This window comes from Carcharhinus amblyrhynchos, chromosome 19 (genome assembly GCF_965287045.1).
Source record: "Carcharhinus amblyrhynchos chromosome 19, sCarAmb.v2.hapA, whole genome shotgun sequence".
Lineage (NCBI taxonomy): Eukaryota > Metazoa > Chordata > Chondrichthyes > Carcharhiniformes > Carcharhinidae > Carcharhinus > Carcharhinus amblyrhynchos.
In genome coordinates, this window is record NC_137342.1 from 17,271,543 (window position 1) to 17,291,991 (window position 20,449).

General features: G+C 42.9%; 2 protein-coding genes across 6 annotated transcripts in view; one reads left to right on the forward strand and one right to left on the reverse strand.

The window, feature by feature from the left end:
• The window catches only part of actr6 (actin related protein 6), a 38,181-nt gene extending 37,833 nt beyond the window's left edge, over nucleotides 1-348 (reverse strand). Inside the window, exon 1 of the mRNA XM_080207298.1 lies at nucleotides 267-348. Within this exon, the coding sequence (XP_080063424.1) occupies nucleotides 267-337 (71 nt within the window). The 5' untranslated portion in view covers nucleotides 338-348. The remainder of the gene's footprint in view (nucleotides 1-266) is intronic.
• Nucleotides 349-13,008: 12,660 nt separating this feature from the next.
• tcp11l2 (t-complex 11, testis-specific-like 2) overlaps nucleotides 13,009-20,449 on the forward strand; it is a 40,744-nt gene continuing 33,303 nt past the window's right edge. The window contains exons 1-3 of one of the 5 annotated variants that reach the window (XM_080207300.1): nucleotides 13,009-13,232; nucleotides 14,163-14,307; nucleotides 17,476-17,539. The gene's annotated coding sequence lies outside the window, so the exon portion shown is untranslated. The other 4 variants (XM_080207301.1, XM_080207303.1, XM_080207299.1 and 1 more) reach the window with 4 other exon arrangements.

The window sequence follows — 20,449 nt, forward strand, 5'->3', positions numbered from 1 at the left end:
AAAATCCCCTAGTCGCCACACCCCAGCATTTGTTCGGATACACTGAGGGGCAATTTAGCATGGCCAATCCACCTAACCAGCACATCCTTTCGACTGTGGGAAGAAACTGGGGCACTTGGAGGAAACCCACACAGACACGGGTAGAATGTGCAGACTCCACAGAGACAGTAACCCAAGTTGGGACTCGAACCCGGGTCCCCGGCGCTGTGAGGCAGCAGTGCCAACCACTGTGCCACCTGTGGGGCGGAGGAAGCTCCCTCTCTCACCTCACTCTCTTGTCACTGAAGCCGATCTTTGCCGTACTCGCGCCATTATCCAGCACCAAAGTCTCCATCATGGCCACCTGCCTCCGCCCAACCAATCAGTGACCGCCTGTCTCCGCCCAACCAATCAACGACCGCCTGCCTCCGCCCAACCAATCAACGACCGCCTGCCTCCGCCCAACCAGTCAGCGACCGCCTGCCTCCGCCCAACCAGTCAGCGACCGTCTGTCTCCACCCCACTAATCAGCGGGCTCCAGCCTCCGTCCAACCAATCAGCAACCGCCTTTCTTCGCTCAACCAATCAGCAGCCGTCTGTCTCCGTCTAACCAATCAGCGAAAGCCCGTCTCCGCCATAACAACCAATCGGCGACCTGTCCTCTGCCCAGCCTATCAGTAGCCGCCCTCTTGTCCGTCCTCGCTATCAGTCCCCATGGTTAAAGCGGTTTAAGGTTCCGGAGTCCGGAAGGGGCTGATTGCATAAACACAGGAACAGGCTATTTGGACAATTCACTGCACTGGAGCCTCCTGCTGTACATTTCATTTAAATCAATCATCATTCCTGATTGTTTAGCTTCTCCTTAAATACGTCATAGAATCACTACAGGAGGAGGCCGGTCGGCCCATCGACAACAATCCCCCACAGGTCCTATCCTTGTCGCCCCACGTATTTACTCTGCTAGTCCCCCTTACACTAAGGGGCAATTTAGCATGGCCAATCCACCTAATCTGCACATCTTTTTATAACATTATTTCATGAAATTTGGGCATCACTGGCTGGGCTGGCACTTGTTGCTCATCCATAATTACCATGTCTAGCCAAAGCAGAACAATAATTTAAAACAACTAATGGAATGTGAAATTAAATAGTCAATACAGTAAATTACAGATCAGAAGAAGTTGTGATCAAACTAGTTGGACCACACCTTGAGAACTATATCCTGTCTGGTCACCAAGAATCACAGATATTCAGTTGTTAGAGGCAGAGCAGAGAAGAGCCACAAGTAAGTCCTTGGTGTTAAAGGTGTGAGATGTGGAAAAATGTCCAAGCTTAGGAACTACCTTAAATATGCCATCAATATACCGTCATAGTCAAATGGGATGCTAGAAAGAGACGGTCTTAATGCTCACTAAACCCTAAAAGGCTTATATAAACAAAATATTCCTTATTGGTGATAGAAAATGGGCCATTAAGATAATAGGTTCAGAGGTTGTTCATTAAAGGTTAGGATAAGAACTATATTCACAAGTTTCTCCACACATGATGTTTTTCAGTTATGACCCAGTGGCAGCACACTTTCCTCTCAGATTCTGGGTTCAAATCTCACTTCAGAGACTGGAACCCACAAAGTGGGTTAACATTCCATTGTGAAACTGTCCAAGGTGTCAGATCTTAAATGCTGTCTGGCTTCTGATAGAAGATTCCCAAGACATTTTGAAGAAGAAAAGGGGAATTCTACCTGGTAAATATTTATCCCTCAATCAACAGATCATCTAATTATTACCATATCACTGTTTGTGTGATCTTGTATACAGATTGGATATTATGTTTCCTATATCATATTTGTGATTGCACTTAAAAAGTTATGTGAAATATTTTGGGGTATTCTGAGATTTGTGAAGAGTGAATATAGGTACTTTTTTTTTCTTGTTTTATGTAGATGGTTCTGAATCCTCTTGACACCTTTCCATCTTGAGTTTTTCAGATTTAGGAATGGATTAACTCAAAAGTTTACAAATCGCCACAACACCTTCATAATAATCTGGTTGACTTTTGAAATGAAGGCTAGTTTGCAATGTAAAAAACACCAAATGGGTTGAGTTCTTCAATAAAGGTAACACAAGTCTTAGAGAAGGGGGGGGGGTTTCAAAATTTGACCAAGATGAAAAAGAAAATAACAAGTAGTTCAAGTGCAACAGCCAGTTGCTACCCATTCCTAAAACTTAAGAACTCAAGATTGGATGATTTTAAGAGGAGCCAGAGACACATGCAGAACAGATAACTATAATTTGTGGAGGGAACTGTAACAATGGGTGCAGACTCCACAACATCAGTGGAGCCTACTTAACTATTGAAAAAAGATTGGATAAGTTCACATTAACAAAACAATGGAGACAAAGGTCCAGATCTTCCGTGAAGAGGCAGTTATTGTCAGATTGCCACCCTCTCAAAATTTTCCTCACCCCAGCACTGCTCCACCTTTGTTATCAGGTCTTCAGAGCCCAACTTCTCCAGAAATGTGTAGCGCAGCATCCCTCGGAGAGTTCTATCAAAATGCTGAAGTGTCTAGGGGAAGATCAACTAACTGTCAAATAATAAGTGTGAATGTTAGTGAATGGGTGAGTAGATAAATTGGGAGAGTAATGGGATGGATAGGCAGGTGAGATAAGTGGATGGGATGGTAAGGTGGGTCAGGTGGGAGGTTGGTAGACTGATAGATGAGTAGGATTGCAGGTGGGTAGGGAGATAGCCTGGCAGATGGGTCAGGGGGTAATCAAGTATGGTTGGAAGGAAGTCTGGAGTGGGGTCATGGGGAGAATCAATTTAAGTGATTGGGGACTCAGTCTTGTAGTTGCCCAGGAATTAGACTAGGAAAGAGATTGATCCCCCCCACTTCATTGGCTGCTGGCAGGAGCTTCTAGTTCTGCCAACGTCAGTGGTGTTTTGTGTGACTCACCCGTCCCAACACAGGGGGTTGATTCCAGCAGGACCAGAAGATCCTGCCGGCTGATCAGGCCAGAAAATGGTGGCAGAGTGGTTAGCGTTGCTGCCTTACAGCCCACAGACCTGAGTTCGATTCCCGGCTTGGGTCACTATCTGTGTGGAGTTTGTACATTCTTCCTTTGTCTGTGTGGGTTTCCTCTGGGTGCTCTGGTTTCCTCCCACCCAGTCCAAAGATGTGTGGGTTAGATGGATCGGCCAACCTAATTTGTCCCTTCGTGTCGGGGGGCTAGCTTAGATAAGTGTGTGGGGAGAGGGCCTGGATGGGATTGTGGTCGGTGCAGACTTGATGGGCCAAATGGCCTCCTTCTGCACTAGGATTCTGTGAAAATCCTATCTGTCTGGTAAGAACATTGGAATTGTCTAAAGTCTCTGACACAAAGTCAGGATAGGAGACTTTTGCGTAAGATCCCAGGGAGCATGGGAATTGTCTGCCGAAGTTCAAACCTCCCAAGCAATTACCATGAAGGTCAGTGTAACAAGTCCCAACAATCTGGAACAACTGGTGGCTGGGAATTGATGAGGTTTATAGGTGATATATAAATTTCTCTTGTGGCACAGTGGTAGTGTACCTACCTGGCCCACAAGCTCTGGATTCAAGTTCCACTTCAGGACTTGATGGCCATGGAAGGTGTGCCCACAACATGGCCAAACAATTTGATTATATGTCTGTAAAATCCTTCCATTACACCTAATAGCAGGTGGCAAAGGCAAGAAAGTTTTCTGGCCAGCTAGTGCAGAAGTCAATGGCAAACCACTGCAGTATTTTATCAAACAAATAAGGGGAGGGGGGGAAAGAAACCATGGTCATTAACGCCTCCTTTGACAATGCTTCCTAAAGGAGGATATAGTTTGTATCATTGTTATTGGCAAAATATTTTGATTTAAAAATTATTTTCTTTTGAGGAGGGCAACGTATTGTTATAATCTTGTTTCTGAAGTTAAATAGAGGAGGCTTCCTGAGCCATCCCCAGATGTGTCTGTATGAATGATGCATAGTGTTATTATAAAGAGATAACATGTTTTTAAGCTCTAAAGCCTTTCTAATTTAAAGTTAACCAGTCATGCTGCATGAGCTAGCCATGAGTTTTAACAAGAGATGTGCCGTACATTCAGCAGTTGAAGCAGCTTATAGTGGTTTGTCAGCAACTGGCTGGACACATCCCTGTAGATGTCATCATGTGACCTTCAACTGTCCCATCATTGGTCACCCAACAATTCATAGCTGAGATGCTTCATCTTCCCACACCAACTGAGCAAATAGATCCTTCAATGCCTGATCACATGATATCAAACAGTCAATCCAACAGCCATTTTTCCCTATGAGTAATGCTTCTATAACTAATAAATACAAGTTTTCAAAGATAATTACAAAGAACAAAGGCTTAGTTTCTGTCCCTGTGATTTTTTTCCCCCGTGGGTTCCTCCCAGCAATGTCCAGGAGATTAATCTTTAATCAGGATGATACTGGAGGGTTGACAAATGTAGTGGTGAGCTATAAGGATACCAGTGCTCACCTGCTCCTGGCTTATTCCCATTGACTTTGCCTGTCTAAGACACTGTAGACCTTCTTTCCCATGCTGGTGTCTGATCCAGCACTGCCATTGTTGTGCAATCGATGATGCAAGAATGGGAACTGGTAATTTCAGGACACAGAGAAGGAATCAGGCAAGGACTAAATCAGTACATTGTTCCCCAGAGCACCATCTACTGCCATCACAGAACACACGACACTGAGCTGGAAGTAACGGGATCTGGGGCTGGAAGCTTACAGCCCAGGTAGGAGCATTCAAATCCATTCTGAGCATGGTTTGGACTGAGATATCGATTGAGATTATAGAGGGCAGAACCAGCACCGGCGTGCTCAGGGCAGTAGGACTAGTTCAGGAGCAGATGAACATCTGCCTCCGGAATGGGCTACAATGCCATCAGCTGTTATCACGTAGCATTGTACATACACTAAGGCTTTTCCAATACAGAAAAGATACCTAAAACTGTATGTTTGAAAACTTTATCCTTATTGCTTTCTTTTATTTTTAAACTGGATTTTTCTTCTCCCGAACAAAATAATTATCTTCCCAGTTTCTAGACTGTCAGCCCTCATTATGCCTAGGGAGCTACTAACAGACAATCTAAAACAAAACAGTTCAAAATGCCTTCAGTTTACAGACAGGTGGTAAGAGAGAAAGAGTGCTGCTTGAACTGATCCCCTTCTGTCTGTAACACTAAGCTGTAGCTGAGGGATCAGAATCAATTCATTATAGAGCTGTGTTTTTTTTAAATGAAAAACCATTTTGAATGCAAAGGTTTAAGCAGGATTGCAATACTTAGAGGCCCACTGTGATAATTGCTGTATGAGCAACACTTGGAGATACATTGGGCAATGGTTTGACAAGAGAGATTACAGTCTTCTGCCTCAGTGACATGAAGTCAGACTCAGTCAGAGTTTTACCAGTAATGCACAGAAAGCAGCATATTGACAATATCTGTCTGTTTGCCACAGAAAAAGCCACTTGTTGTATTCGCACAGACTGCACCAGTACTGTAATTTCCTGTTTTGAACTCTGATGCGCTTTTATTTCTACAACAAGATAAAAAGAGAAAATAAGAATATGTTTGTAGAATAGGCTTCTTCATAGACTGTAATGCAAGTGAAAGACCAGACAGACTGGAAGTTTACATATAAGACCACTTGGAGGAGGCAACCTTTTCCTCCAAATAGCCGAAACTCTCACTGGAGAGACTCCAACAACACTGAACAAAATCACCAGACTCACACTCAAGCCCTGCAGCTAACAGGTCACTACATCCCTAGAGAAACACAGTCTAAAGAAGCAGTCTAGAAGCCCCAAGGAGGGGACATTTTGGGGGGTGGTAATCTACTCCTTCATCCAACATACCCTCCACCTGACCTGGACAAATACATCCACTACTGCCCTAATCTGCTCAACGACACATTAAGAGGCACCATGGTGTTCAGTGGTTAGCACTACTGCCTTACTGCACCAGAGATGTGGGTTTGATTCCAGCTTTGGGCGACTGTGTGGAGTTTGCATGTACTCCTTGTGTCTGCATGGGTTTCGTTTGAGGGCTCTGGTTTCCTCCCACAGTCCAAAGATGTGTGGGTTAGGTTGATTGGCCATGCTAAATTGACCCTACTGTCAGGGGTTTAGCTGGGTAAATATGTGGAGTTGCGGGAATAGGGCCTGGGTGAGATTGTGCCAGTGCAGACTTGATGGGACAAATGGCCTCCTTCTGCACTGTAGGGATTCTATGATCTCAAAGACAACATCACCAAAGTGTAGGCCTGCTCACAAGCAAAGCTGCAACTGCGAGCTGGGCCCTCCCCTGGCAGTCTTTCTTGACTTAACTTGGTTCCTCTTTGTCAAAGTTCAGCCAGGAACTTCCAGGAACATAGGAAGATTATATACATCAGGACTGGATAATTATGGGTTGTGCTTCAGGATAAAAAAAAATTAAAAGGTGAGCAGTGTTCACGAAAGTGCAACTGCTCCCACCCTTACATCGTGTGACCCCCCCCCCTTTCTCTCATTCTTCGACAGCTTGTAACTTATAACCATGTTTACAGTAATGGGATGTTGAAATTTCTAGGCTTACAGCAGATACATGGGAACACCACCACCTGCAAGTTCCCTTCCAAGCCACTCACCATCCTGACTTGGAAATATATCGCTGTTCCTTCGCAGTTGCTGGGTCAAAATCCTGGAATTCCCTCCCTGATGGCAATGTGGCTCAACTCACAGAACATGGACTGCACTGATTCACCACCACCTTCTCAAGGGCAACTAGGGATGGTCAATAAATGCTGGCCAGCTAGCAACACCCATGCCCCATGAATGAATAAGAAAAAGTACAGGGTTTGCCCAATGGTGCTTTTTTTCCAAAATTTATTCTTCATGGCATCTGTCATTGCTGGCAAGGCCAGCATTTGCTTCCCACCCCTAACTGTACTTTAGAAATTGGTGGTTACGTTGCCTTCTTGAACTGCTACAGTCCATGTGGTGGAGGTACACCCACAAGGGTGTTCCAGGATTTTGACCCAGTGACAGTGAAGGAACGGCGACATAGTTCCAAGTCAGGATGGTGTGTGGTTTGGGGGAGCACTTACCAATGATGGTATTGCCAGACATCCGCTGCTCTTGTACGTCTTGGTGGCAGAGGTCACAGGTTTACAAGGTGCTGCTGAAGTGGAATATTAACTAGAATGCACTGCTGTGAGAACCAGGAACACTGATATCTCCTAAGCTGAAATATAATAAGTTTCACAATGCAGCCATGCATGGTTCAAGACACATGTTTAAAAGTGCTACTAAGTAAATTATTAAACCAACAACTTTGAGTAGAAGCAGCAGCTGGTGAATGAGAGCATTGTCCTGTTTGAAGGTACAAACTGGGTTGATTTGTGTAAAAACAAAAGCCAACAACAGTTTGACTATCATAGAAATGGTATGAATAGTAAGAGTATTTTTCCAATTTCAAGAAGTACAGTCAATAAACAGTTGATTTTAACTAGGTTGGAGGTTAATAAAGGAGAAAATAGGCTAATTTGACATCTGATGACCACATCAACTTTGTAATTCATCAGCTGGTCAATGAGCCAGAGTATTAATTGGAAAGCTGTAGCTAAAGATACAGAAGGATGAGGATGGTAGATTGTACTTATGCAATGAAATACGTCCAATTTAAGGTATGCCCACATGTGTACAAGAAGTAAATAAATAGTTATATTCTTAAATTACCAATGACATTTAAAAGGACCCTGAAATTGAATGGAAAAATAAAGAAGAAAATGTTATAGACAGAGGCTTAACTTGAAAAATTAATGCTGATTAAGAATAAAAAATCAAGAGGAGCTTTTGAAGGCTACAAAGAGTAATTTGAAAAATATAGGGATGAGATACATAAGAAGGAGCAGTTAACGCAGGGAAAAAATACTGCAATTGCTAGAAACCTGACAGCAAACAAAATATTGGAAACTTTCAGCAGATCTGGCAGCATTTGTAAAGAAAGGAAAATGATTTGCTGTTTAGGTCATTAACCCTTCATCAGAAATGAGAATTGTTAGAGAAACAGAGCGAGGGAGAAGTCGGGTGGTGGTGGAGGTGGGGGGGACACAAGATAAAAGAAAAATGATGTGTAATGTGAAATGGAGAACAGAAAATGATTATTTCAGTGGGAACAAAAATTGGACAGCATGCAAATCAGGTGGTTGATTTGCATTTGTTTTGTTTTACACTATCTCCCACATATCGGAGCTGTAACCTGTGCTGCAAGGTGATGATGTAATGCTAAACAAGCGCTGGCTTCAGTGTGTACTTAAAAACATAACAGTATTTTTAAAATCTGAATGGGCTTTGGAGAACACATGGACCATTTTGGGAAAACATTTTTTGTCATTGGGGTTCTTCTTTAAATATGGAGACGAGTTCTCCGATGCCACCATGGAGTTGGTCTGCTATTTTAACCAGAGGCATAAGCAGGTTCAATGGGAAGAAGAGCAAAGGCCATACAAGCAATTTTTTAAAAATTTTGTTAACTGTTTTATGAGTCCAGGAGGGACAGGAAGACTTGAGGCTTTCCTGGACTTCCCCTCCCCCTTCCTTGATCAGAAGGTCCTCCTGAAACCCTCTCCTTGCTACATAATCTTAAAAGTTGTCACAACCTCTTCTTCAATCACTAACTCTGGGAACATATATTCTATAGTTTGCAACAATGCCGTTTTATAAAAAAAACATTTTTTTCTGTAGCATTTAAACTTATATCTATATCTCCTCATTTTAAACTTCTCAACCAAGGGAAATTGTCTCTTTTGATATACCATGTACATTCCTTTCATAATTTTAAACAGCTCTATCACATTATCCCCTTTGCTTTAATGAATATTGCAACAATTTTTCACAACCCATTTATATTCCCTCATATTAAGCATCATTGAGTAAGTCTGTAGTTTACTTTCTCTGTTGCTTCAATGTCCTTCCTTTAGTATGGAATCCAAAAATGCTCTTAGTGCTCCAACTATGTTAATAACATGGTTTTATATGGATTCACTATTCCTTGAATTTTCTATCCTACATTTCTTGCTCTAATGTCCAGTGTTCTTAGCTGTTTTATGGTGTTCTGTATCAGAAATGCTGCTTGTGATGTAAACCCAAACCTCACCGATCACCCAGCTTCTACCATTCAGAGATTTCAAACAAAAATGTATCATCTCACATTTCCTGACACTGAATCTGAGACAGAGAGGGGGGAAGGGGGGTAGACAGAGAAGGGGGGGAGGGAGTGGGGTAGGGAGGGGGGAGGTGGGGCTTGAGAGCGAGGGGGGGAGGTGGGGCTTGAGAGCGAGAGGGGGAGGTAGGGCTTGAGAGTGAGAGGGGAGAGGTGGGGCTTGAGAGCACAGGGGAGTGGGAGTGGAAAGAGGAGTGGGGATATAGAGAGAGAGGCTGGGATAGAGAGAAGCAGGGAGTGGGAATAGAGGCAGAGGCTAAAGCGAGATAGGTGGGTTAGAGGGAGAGGCAGGCAAGCAAAGACTATGGTTGTGGTGAGAGGTGGAGAAGGAGAGAGGATGCAGAGATTAAACAAGAGGGAGAGAGGCAAGGGGAGGGAGGGAGAGATTGGAGAGAGTGGGAGAAAGAGACAGTCTATAAAGAGAGATGGGGAATGGGTGCAAGGAGGGGAAGAGAGAGAGAATTGGGGGAAAGAGTGGGGGAGCAGAAAGGTGGAGGAGAGAGGAGGGGAATGAGAGTAGAGGTGATGAGGAGAGAAAGAGTGTGAAGAAGGAGAAAGAAAATGTGAGGGGAGAGAGAAAGTGTGAGGAGGGAGATTGGGACACAGTTTTAAAATAGCACCCCAATCTCTGTGGAGCCACCCTTGCTGGCTGTTCAGCACCTGCCCTACCCCACCAGACTAATGGTACAAAACATGCCTCCTCCCACTATTTTTCACCCTTCCCCCAATTCCACACTCTTTAATACTAGCCCATGAGAAACCTTTCCAAATACTTTCTGCAAATCCAAGTATACCACATTCATTACATTTTCACCCATCCTCCATATCTTGTCACCTTTTATGAATTCTGTCGAACTTGTCAAGCATAATCTTCCTTTTAGAAATCCATATTGTTTGCATCTAATTATTTCTTCCTTATCGACATATATCCTTTAATTAAGGATTCTGCTCAGAATTACCCAGGTTGGCTTTCTAATCAAACTGAGCTGGCTCATTGTTTCAGCTCACAGTAGCCAATTGAACAAGCCTCATAATAAAAGCAAAATACTGCGGATGCTGGAAATCTGAAATAAAAACAGAAAATGCTGGATAAGCTCAGTGAAACACCGTTAACGTTTTGGGTCTAAATGACCCTTCTTTTTTGTGCATATTGTATATTTCATAAGCCAGCCTCTCATCCTGATTCCATTCTCTCCCTTTGACTATTGATAATGCTTTTCATTTCGGATGTTGCTATTTTTTATGTGATCCCACAGATTCCCTTTATCTTTTCCTTGATATTGCTTTCTGGGAAAAGATGTACATGCTTCTTTTGTTTACCTTAATAAAAGCAGTATCCTTATAACCTACAGTACAAAATGTAAATGTAATGGCTAGATATATTCATTCATAGCTGTAAACAAGTTGATGTTTCTACAAGGACCTTAAGACAAAGCTGTCACGAGTATTTTTAGAAGAACCGTGCGTGTTGCTATCAGTTTAGCGCTACCAGAGTGCTGGTGACACTCCTCCAGCTGACAGGAATGAGAAAATAAAACAAATACAAGACCTCTATTGAGAGAAGTGTGTGTAAGCTTCTATTCTTAGTAATACAGTCCATGTATTGTCTGGTTTTTATATCCCAGTGCCATGAAAGGGTGGAGTGCAGTGTAAAGCTCTCCCAAATATAAACCCTTGAATTAATTCAAAATAAAGTCAGCTTGAATCTGGTGTCCACATGCAGCAACAACAACCAGGACATTTTTTTCCTGAATAGATAGTACAAGTTGTACAGTTCCATAAACAAGCATGTGGTTTTGTTGCTATTCAATGTGCATTTCTTGTGTGAACTTTAACTAAAAACAGAAAAATGCTGGATAAACTCAGCAGGTCAGGCAGTATCGTTAGAGAAAGAAACAGAGTTAATGTTTTAAAATTCAAAATGTTAATTCTGTTTCTCTCTCCACAGATGCTGCCAGACCTGCTAAGTTTTCCCAGCATTTTCTGTTTTTATTTCAGATTTCCAGCATCCACAGTATTTTGCTTTTATGTTAACACGTAGGTCAAGATGAGGTTATGTTCTAAAGTTGTTGAACTCAATATTGAATCCAGAAGGGTGCAGACTAGAGTGGCAAGATGAAAGATGAGGTGCTGTTCAAGATTTTGTATTGAGCTTCACTGGAATACTGTAGCAGGCCAAGGACAGAAAGGTCAGAGTGAAAGCAAGGTGGAGAATTAAAATTGCACACGACAGGGAGCAGTGTCATGCTTGCTAACTTGAACAGGCATGTTCGAACAAGTGGTTATTCAGTCCAGTCATGGTCTCTCCATTGTAGAGAAGACATCTTGAACAGCAAATACAGTATCATAATTGAAAGAAGCACAAGTAAATTGCTGATTCACTTGGAAGGAGCGTTTAGATTGAGAAGAGAGGAGGTGAAAGGACAAGTGTTACATCTCCTGTGCTTGGATGAAAGATGCCATTGGGAAGGAACAGAGAAGGAGTTCAGGGTGACTGGGGAGTTGTCAAGGGTGTCATTCAGGAAGTGGCCCCTAGAGAACAACTGATGGCAGAGGAAGATGTGTTTGGTGGCGATATCGTGTAGAAGTTGGTGAAAATTGGTGGGATATTCCTTTGCTTACGGAGGTGAGGATGAGGGGAATCCTTTAATGGTTCTGGGAGGGAGGGGAAGGTATGAAAGCAGAAGTGCTTTCTGAAGTGTGACAAGTGGCGTAACTCAGGGATCAGCACTGGGACCTTTGCTGTTCATAATATATATAAATGATTTGGAAGAAAATGTAACTGGTTTGATTAGTAAGTTTGCAGGTGACACAAAGGTTGGTGGATTTGCAGATAGCGATGAGGACCATCAGAGGATACAGCAGAAAATAGATCAGTTGGAGGCTTGAACGGAGATGGCGTTTAATCTGGACAAATGTGAGGTAATGCATTTTGGAAGGTTTAATAAAGATACAAAATATACAATAAATGCCAGAATCCTTTCAGAGTATTGATAGAGAAATCTGGTGTACAGGTACACACGTCATTGAAAATGGCAGTGCAGGTAGTCAAGAAGGCTTATGACATGCATGTCTTCATTGGCCATGACATTGAGTTTAAAAATTGGCAAGTCATATTGCAGCTTTAGAGAATCTTAGGCCGCATTTGGAATATAGTGTTCAGTTCTGGTCACCACCATACCAGAAGGCTATGGAGGGCATTAGCTATGAGGAGAGGTTGGAGAAAGTTGGTTTGTTCTCAGTGGAATGACAGAAGTTGAGGGGCGACCTGATAGAAGTCTACAAGATTATGAGGGGCATGGACAGAGTGGATAGTCAGAAGCTTTTTTCCCCAGGGTGGAAGAGTCAATTATTAGGGGGCATAGGTTTAAGGTGCGAGGGGCAAGGTTTAAAGGAGATGTACGAGGGAAGTTTCTTACACAGAGGGTGGTGGGTGCCTGGAACTTGCTGCCAGGGGAGGTAGTGGAAGCAGATACCATAGTGAGTTTTAAGGGGCAACTGAACAAACACATGAATAGGATGGGAATAGAAGGATATGGTCTTCGGAATGGTAGGGGTTTTAGTTCAGTCGGGCAGCAGGCTTGGAGGGCCAAAGGGCCTGTTCCTGTGCTGTAATTTTCTTTGTTCTTTGGATGGCACACAGGGGCGGGTTCTGTCAATTAGCTTTGATGAACTTTAAGTATAGGTTGTGTTTAATACTGCAATGACTGTACAGCGAGTGGCTGATGGACTGTTAACGGTAGGTAGGCGGCGCTTTGTTGGATGGGTTGAGATCAGAACGCTGGGGGCGGGGGAAGCCGCGCGGTGTAGCATTTGTCGGTTACCATGGAGACAGGCCAGCCCGGGCTGTCATGTGACCCTCTCTCCTAGCAACAATGTAACCTCCTCAAGCCGCGCGTCACATCCGTCAACAAACGGGCCGAACGGAGGAGCTGGCGGCCCGGGCAGGGGGAGTGAGAGCACATCCCAACAGACTGAGTGTGGCAGCAGCCCGCACCGCCAGGGTAAGAGAGAGAGAGAGAGAGAGCAGACCGGGGGAGGGGGGGAGACCCAGAGACAGGCAGCAACAGCGGGGACAACACTTTCAACCCGAGTCCCCTTCAACCCGGAGTGACAACCCGAGTCCCCTTCAACCCGGAGTGACAACCCGAGTCCCCTTCAACCCGGAGTGACAACCCGAGTCCCCTTCAACCCGGAGTGACAACCCGAGTCCCCTTCAACCCGGAGTGACAACCCGAGTCCCCTTCAACCCGGAGTGACAACCCGAGTCCCCTTCAACCCGGAGTGACAACCCGAGTCCCCTTCAACCCGGAGTGACAACCCGAGTCCCCTTCAACCCGGAGTGACAACCCGAGTCCCCTTCAACCCGGAGTGACAACCCGAGTCCCCTTCAACCCGGAGTGACAACCCGAGTCCCCTTCAACCCGGAGTGACAACCCGAGTCCCCTTCAACCCGAGTCCCTTTAAACCCGAGTCCATTTAAACCCGCAGTGACACCCGGAATCCTGTTCTCAGCATTGTTTCTGTCCTGAACCGGGATCGGGGGTGTCCGAGTCCCTATCTTTGCAGCAGCTATCCCGATTCTAACCCGGGACTGCAGAGTTTCATCGGCTCCGACAGCAAAGGGTCTGCAAGAGGAATGTGTTTGAAAAGTGAGTTTAAATCCGCCTCCCGCCCCCAGTCTCGGGTTAGTTGGTGGATGATTTTTTTTCCCCCTCCCTCCCTTGCCCAATCTATGGAGGTGCTGATCGCTCTGTTTTGCTTCTTGTTGTGGTCTCTCTGATCACATGAGAGTCGACGTGACGTGGGAAGAGGAGCTTTAAATGCCAGCATCAACTCTGCCGAGCCACCCATGTATGGCCGTGTTATTGTGCAGGAAACAGTCGGCGAGTGCAGTCTCTCTGTCTCTGCTAACCTTTCTCCTTTCACTCCAGGATTGTCAGCCACAATTCCGGTTTGTCTCCTGTATTAAAACAGCCGTACTGTAGCAGTTTGTGTGCTCATCCGGACTGCAGCTTTCTGAAGTCGAGTTTCTTGAGTTTCTACCAGAGATAAAAGGTCATGGATGACTGAGTGAAAGTAAATATCTTCAAACGGCGGAAAGAATCGCTGTGTAATTTACTGCGAAGTGGATATTTCTCATAACTGCATGTAATTACTTTGTACTTACAAGGGGTGTTTGCGTTACTCCAATTTCAGTAATGGACATGTTTCCTGGAGGTTAGCATTGAATGTCAAGGCTAAGTGTGCTTTTCAGATTAAGCATGGGTTACCGGGACGGGGAGTAAAGGGACCTGGTGTACAAACACACTTCAGTGTTCATTTTAATGTCCCTAGGAATTTATAACATATACACCTAACATGTTTATTATCCAGTGTCTTGTAATTGCACTCTCCTGCCAGTAGCTGCTCTCTAGCACTTTAACTAGGAGGGTCCAATTGCAGAGTGACATTTTCATAGGCAGTTAAATATATAAACATAGGAATCTATAATGGAAAGCGTACAGAGTTCGTGCCGATGCAAGATACTTAGTTCAGTTTTTACAATATGGATTCAGTACTATTAATAAACTTCGGAGACTAAAACAAAACGCTTGAATCAGATAATTCTGCAGTTGAAATGACTAGATATGTCTAGTGAAAAGAGTTGCATACAGAAAGCCTGTTGGGGAATTGGTGTTGGGTGTTCGTGTTCGTGTTCAAGTGAAATTTGAATTGTGGTTAAAGCTGCTCAGAAATATACACCCAGGACTAGAATAGTAAGTTGTCACTCCTCCCTTTTTTAAACTGGGTTTGACCTTTTATCGTCATTTGCATATAAAATCGGTTTAGAGTCAGGTACACAGCACAAAGAAAGGCCCCTCGGCCAACTGTGTTTGTGCCAAAGACAAATGACCCATCTATTCTAATCCTATTTTCCAGCACTTGATGCATAACTTTGTATGCCTTGACATTGTAAGTGCACATCTACTTAAATACTTCTTAAATGATATGAGGGTCTCTGTCTGAAAGGTTGGTGGAGAAAGTCATTTCCAAACTCCCACTACCTTTTGGGCGAAAAAGATATTGCTCATATCCCCTCAGAACCTCCAGCCTCTTATGTAAAATCTGTGTCTTGGTCATTGATCCCTCCACCCAGAGGAAAAGTTTCTTCCTGTCTACTCAATCGATGCCTTTCATAATTTTATACATCTCATTCATGTCTCCCCCCACCCATGCTCCTCAAGTTTCCTTTGCTCCAAGGAAAACAAACCCAGTCTATCCAATCTCTCTTCATAACTAAAACTCTCCACCCAGGCAATGTCCTGGTAAATGTCCTCTGCATCCTTTCCGGTGCTCTCAAATCCTCTCCTATAAATGCAGATTCAAAAACTGCACACAATATTCTAGCTGTGGCCCAACCAATATTTTATACAATTCCAGCATAACTTCCCTGCTCTTAAACTTTATGCCTTGGCTAATAAAAGCAAGTGTGCCATAACATTTGCCATAACCACTTTATTCAGCTGTCCTGGTACCTTTAAACTACTGTCACTATTAAACTGAGACATGGGATACGCTGTCTGTTAAAAGATGGGGAGAAAAGTCAGTGGTTGGCTTATAAAAGTAAAAAGATTCCAAGCTTGATTCCTGATTACTGCTTTAATAACTGAGTTCAGTGAGGCAGCAGTATAGATCATATCAATTGCCTTCATGCCCATGGGGTGGCCAGGAAAGGGATTGACAGGATCTTGTTTCTGATTGATGTTCAATGACCGTATTTGGAAATGTACAGATCTCAGTGGAAGACTTGGTGAAATAATTATAATGCCTCAGTGGTTGAATTTTGGGTAAATCTGGTTTGCCTTGATGCTTCCATAGTGAAAGAGGGTGCTAATGTTCATAGTCAAGATTCATGCATGACTGGTGTTTGTGGAACTGTACCACATTACTTGAAATTGAGAGAAAGTTAGTATTGGGATTAGTGCTGAGACTGCAGAAAATGTCCAAGCCTCTAATGAAAACCCAGTTCTGATGGAGAATGGGGGTCTGACTGAGTCAACAGTATATGACAGATGCTACCATTAAATTACTTTTGCATAATCTAAAAACTTAAAAAACTTGCATCTATGGTAGCACTTTTTATGATAAGTGTCCCAAAGTGTTTTTCAGCTAATTAACTTCTTTTGAATGCTATAATATCAAAAACACTACAGCTAATTTGTGCAAAACAAGCTCCCACAAATAAAAATGTGATACTAATTGGATAATCTTTCTGTTTTGATTGAGAGATAAATATTGATCAGAAATAACTCACCTTTTCTTTGAAATAGTGCCATGGGGTCTTCCATGTCCACCTGAGAGGTGTTTTAATGTCACAGCCAAAACTCACTCCATCAGTATGCACTGGAGTGTCAGCCCACATATTTGTATTGAAGTTGTGGAGTGCTGCCAACTGATGCACAGCTGCCAGAGCTTAATCTAACAGGCAACTGTATCCAATCATGAATTAAGCTGTACACAAACAAGATTTATTTAAGATCCTTCTGGTTTCTTCATTTTTCATGTTTTCAAGACTCTTTCAAATCCTACCCACAATTTTAATTTATTGGAACTCATTGAGTAATTCTCCAGTCTGCACTTAATAGTATTGTGTATAGTTTTGGTTTCCTTTATATAAGAAAGGGGTATGCTTTCATTGGAGGCAGTTCAGTGATGTTCATTAGGTTGAGTCTTGGGATGAAAGGACTGCCTTACAAGGAAAGGTTGAACAGGTTGGGCCTATATTTACTGATGTTTAAAAGAACGAGAGATTATTGAAACAGACGCTTCTAAGGGGATTTGACAGTTGGATGCTAGAATGATGTTTCCCTACATGGTGGATGTGTCTGAGTGGCGTAATTTCAGAACTTAGGGTCACCCAGTTAAAAACAGCGATGAGGAGGAATTTCTTCTCTGATGATTGCATATCTTTGGAATTCACTAGTCCAAAGAGCTGTGGGGACTGATTTCATTGTGAATTATAGGGGAATCGAGGGTTATGGGGAAAAATTGTAAAATAGAGTTGAGGCTAATTTCAGATCAGCCGTGATTTTTATTGAACCACAGAGCAGACTTGAGGGACTATAGGGCCCCCTTCTGCTCCTATTTTATTATGTTCTTGTGTTGTATTCTCTATGGTCAAGTGCAATATAAAAGTAAATCCTCTAAGTTTGTTTTTATTTCAAAAAGCTTGCAAGTTTGATCAATTTCTCATTTATTTTTAAGGTGCACTTCAATTCATACACTTGAGTGATTTGCGATCCTGTTGTAAAGCTACTAAATTTGAAAGGTAAACAATATTTTTATTTTGGAGGGGAAAGGCATAACAGATGGTATCGCACAAATAACTTTGTTTTTCCTGCATCAGGTGTCCCTGCCATCATTGAGCAGATAAATCATAGAATGATCACAGCACAGAGGCCATTCAGTCTGTTAAGTCCATGACAGCTGTCTCTGCAAGAACAATTTAGCCAAATCTAACCCCCCCTCCACCTTTCCCTAGAGCTTGCCTTTTTTGTCGTCAGGTGTTTATCCAATGCCCTTTTGAAAGCCCTGATTAAATGACAGTGCATTCCAGCCCCTAATCACTAACATGTTTAAAAAATGTATTTTCCTCATGTTCTGTTGGTTCTTTTGGATCTGGGTCAGAAAGAGAAGTTAGTTTTTGGAGAGTTGTTGAGCCTGCTTCCATGTTCTCATGAAGAATAAGGGAACTGATGAATTCAAACGACTCCTGTTCACCGCGTGCACTCCTATTAACTGTGTGTCATGGATCCATTTTCAATTCTGACACTGCTGCTTGCTTCTTAGTGCGATTCTTTAGTCCCATCTCCAATCTTTCAAGATGAGACAAGAGCTATCTGCCACAGACCCATTGTAAGGGAAAAGAAAAGTTGTGATGCTTGAATCACACTTGCAACATTATTTTGCCCTAATCTATGCATCTGAGAAGCAAGCATGGAAGTATTAAAAAAAAACATGACTAATATATACCAGAATGAACTGGGAGAACGACTGAAACAAATGGCAGGAGTAACAATTACTTCACTTTTACTGCTATAGCCTCTTTATCAAATGTCATGTTACTAGATTGGCTAGGGCTGCTGCAGCTTGGAGATGAGATAAAACTAGACTTGTAGGTGGGGAAGGGGATGTGATGGTGTCACTGTGAGGAGAGAGCGAGCACAATGTTGTAAATGAAGATCAACAGAAAGGGGGAGAGGTTTTTTTGTTATTCATTCATGATACATGGCTGCCACTAAGATAAGCAGTTATTGCCCATCCTCAATTGGTGCAGTCCTGTCTTGGAAGGTCAGTTAGCTTTGTAAAGAAAACAAGAATAAGGAACCTTGATTCTCGAGGGATATTGCACATCTGTTAAGAAGAAGAGAGAGATGTATAACATATATAGGCAACAGGGAACAAAAAAGATGCTTGAGGATTATAAAAAGTGCAAGAAACTACTTAAGAAATAAATCAGGAGGGCTAAAAGTGGTCATGAGGTTTCTTTGGCACTGAAGGTGAAAGATCATCCTAAGAGCTTCTACAGGTATATTAAGAGCAAAAGGATAGTAAGGGATAAAATTGGTCCTCTTGAAGATCAGAGTGGGTTGGCTATGTATGGAGCCCAAAAGAAATGGGGGAGATATTAAATGGGTTTTTTGCATCCGTATTTACTAAGGAAACTGGCATGGAGCCTATGGAAGTAAGGCAAACAAGTAAGGATGTCATGGACCCTATACAGATTAAAGGGGAGGAGGTGCTTGCTGTCTTGAGGCAAATCAGAGTAGATAAATCCCCAGGACCAGACTGGGTATTCCCTCAGACCTTGAAGGAGACTAGCGTTCAAATTGCAGGGGCCCTGGCAGATATATTTAAAATGTTGGTATCAATGGGTGAGGTGCCGGATGATTGGAGCATATCTTATTTTGTTCTGTTGTTTAAAAAAGGCTCAAAGTAATCCGGGAAATTATAGGCCGGTAAATTTGACGTCAGTTGTAGGTAAATTATTAGGAGTACTAAGAGATAGGATCTACAAATATTTGGATAGACAGGGACTTATTAGGGAGAGTCAACATGGCTTTGTGTGTGGTAGGTCATGTTTAATCAATCTATTAGAGTTTTTCAAGGAGGTTACCAGGAAATTGGTTGAAGGGAAGGCAGTGGATGTTGTCTACATCGAATTCAGCAAGATCTTTGACAAGGTCCGCATAGGAGGTTAGTTAGGAAGGTTCAGTCGCTAGATATACATGGAGAGGTAGTAAATTGGATTAGACATTGGCTCAATGGAAGAAGCCAGAGAGTGGTAATGGAGGATTGCTTCTCTGAGTGGAGGCCTGTGATTAGTGGTGTGCACAGTGATCTGTGCTGGGTCCATTGTAGCTTGTCATCTATATCAATGATCTGGATGATAATGTGGTAAACTGGATCAGCAAATTTGCCAATGATACAAAGATTGGAGGTGTAGTGGACAGTGAGGAAGGTTTTCAAAGCTTGTAGAGGGATTTGGACCAGCTAGAAAAATGGGCTGAAAAATGGCAGATGGTGTTTAATGCAGACAAGTGAGGTATTGTACTTTGGAAGGACAAACCAAGGTAGAACATACAAGGTAAATGGTAGGACATTGAAGAGTGCAGTAGAATAGAGAGATCTGGGAATAGAGATACATCATTCCCTAAAAATGGCGTCACAGGTAGATAGGGTCATAGTGCTTTTGGTACATTGGCCTTTAAGTTAAAGTGTTGAGTTTAAGAGTTGGAATGTTATGGTGGGGTTGTATAAGACATTGGTGAGGCCAAATTTAGAGTATTGTGTACAGTTTTGGCCACCTAATTACAGAAAGATATTAATAAGCTTGAAAGAGTGCAGAGAAGGTTTACAAGGATGTTGCCAGGACTTGAGAAACTGAGTTACATAGAAAGGTTGAATAGTTTAGTCTTATTCCCTGGAGCATAGAAGAATGAGGGGAGATTTGATAGAGGTGTATAAAATTATGATGGGTGTGGATAGAGTGAATGAAAGCAGGCTTTTTCCACTGAGGCTAGGGGAGAAAAAAAACTAGAGGACATTGGTTAGGGGTGAAGGGGGAAAAATTTAAAGGGAATATTAGGGAGGGCTTCTTCACACAGTGGTGGGAGTGTGGAATGAGCTGCCAGATGAAGTGGTGAAAGCGGGCTCACTTTTAACTTGGACAGGTTCA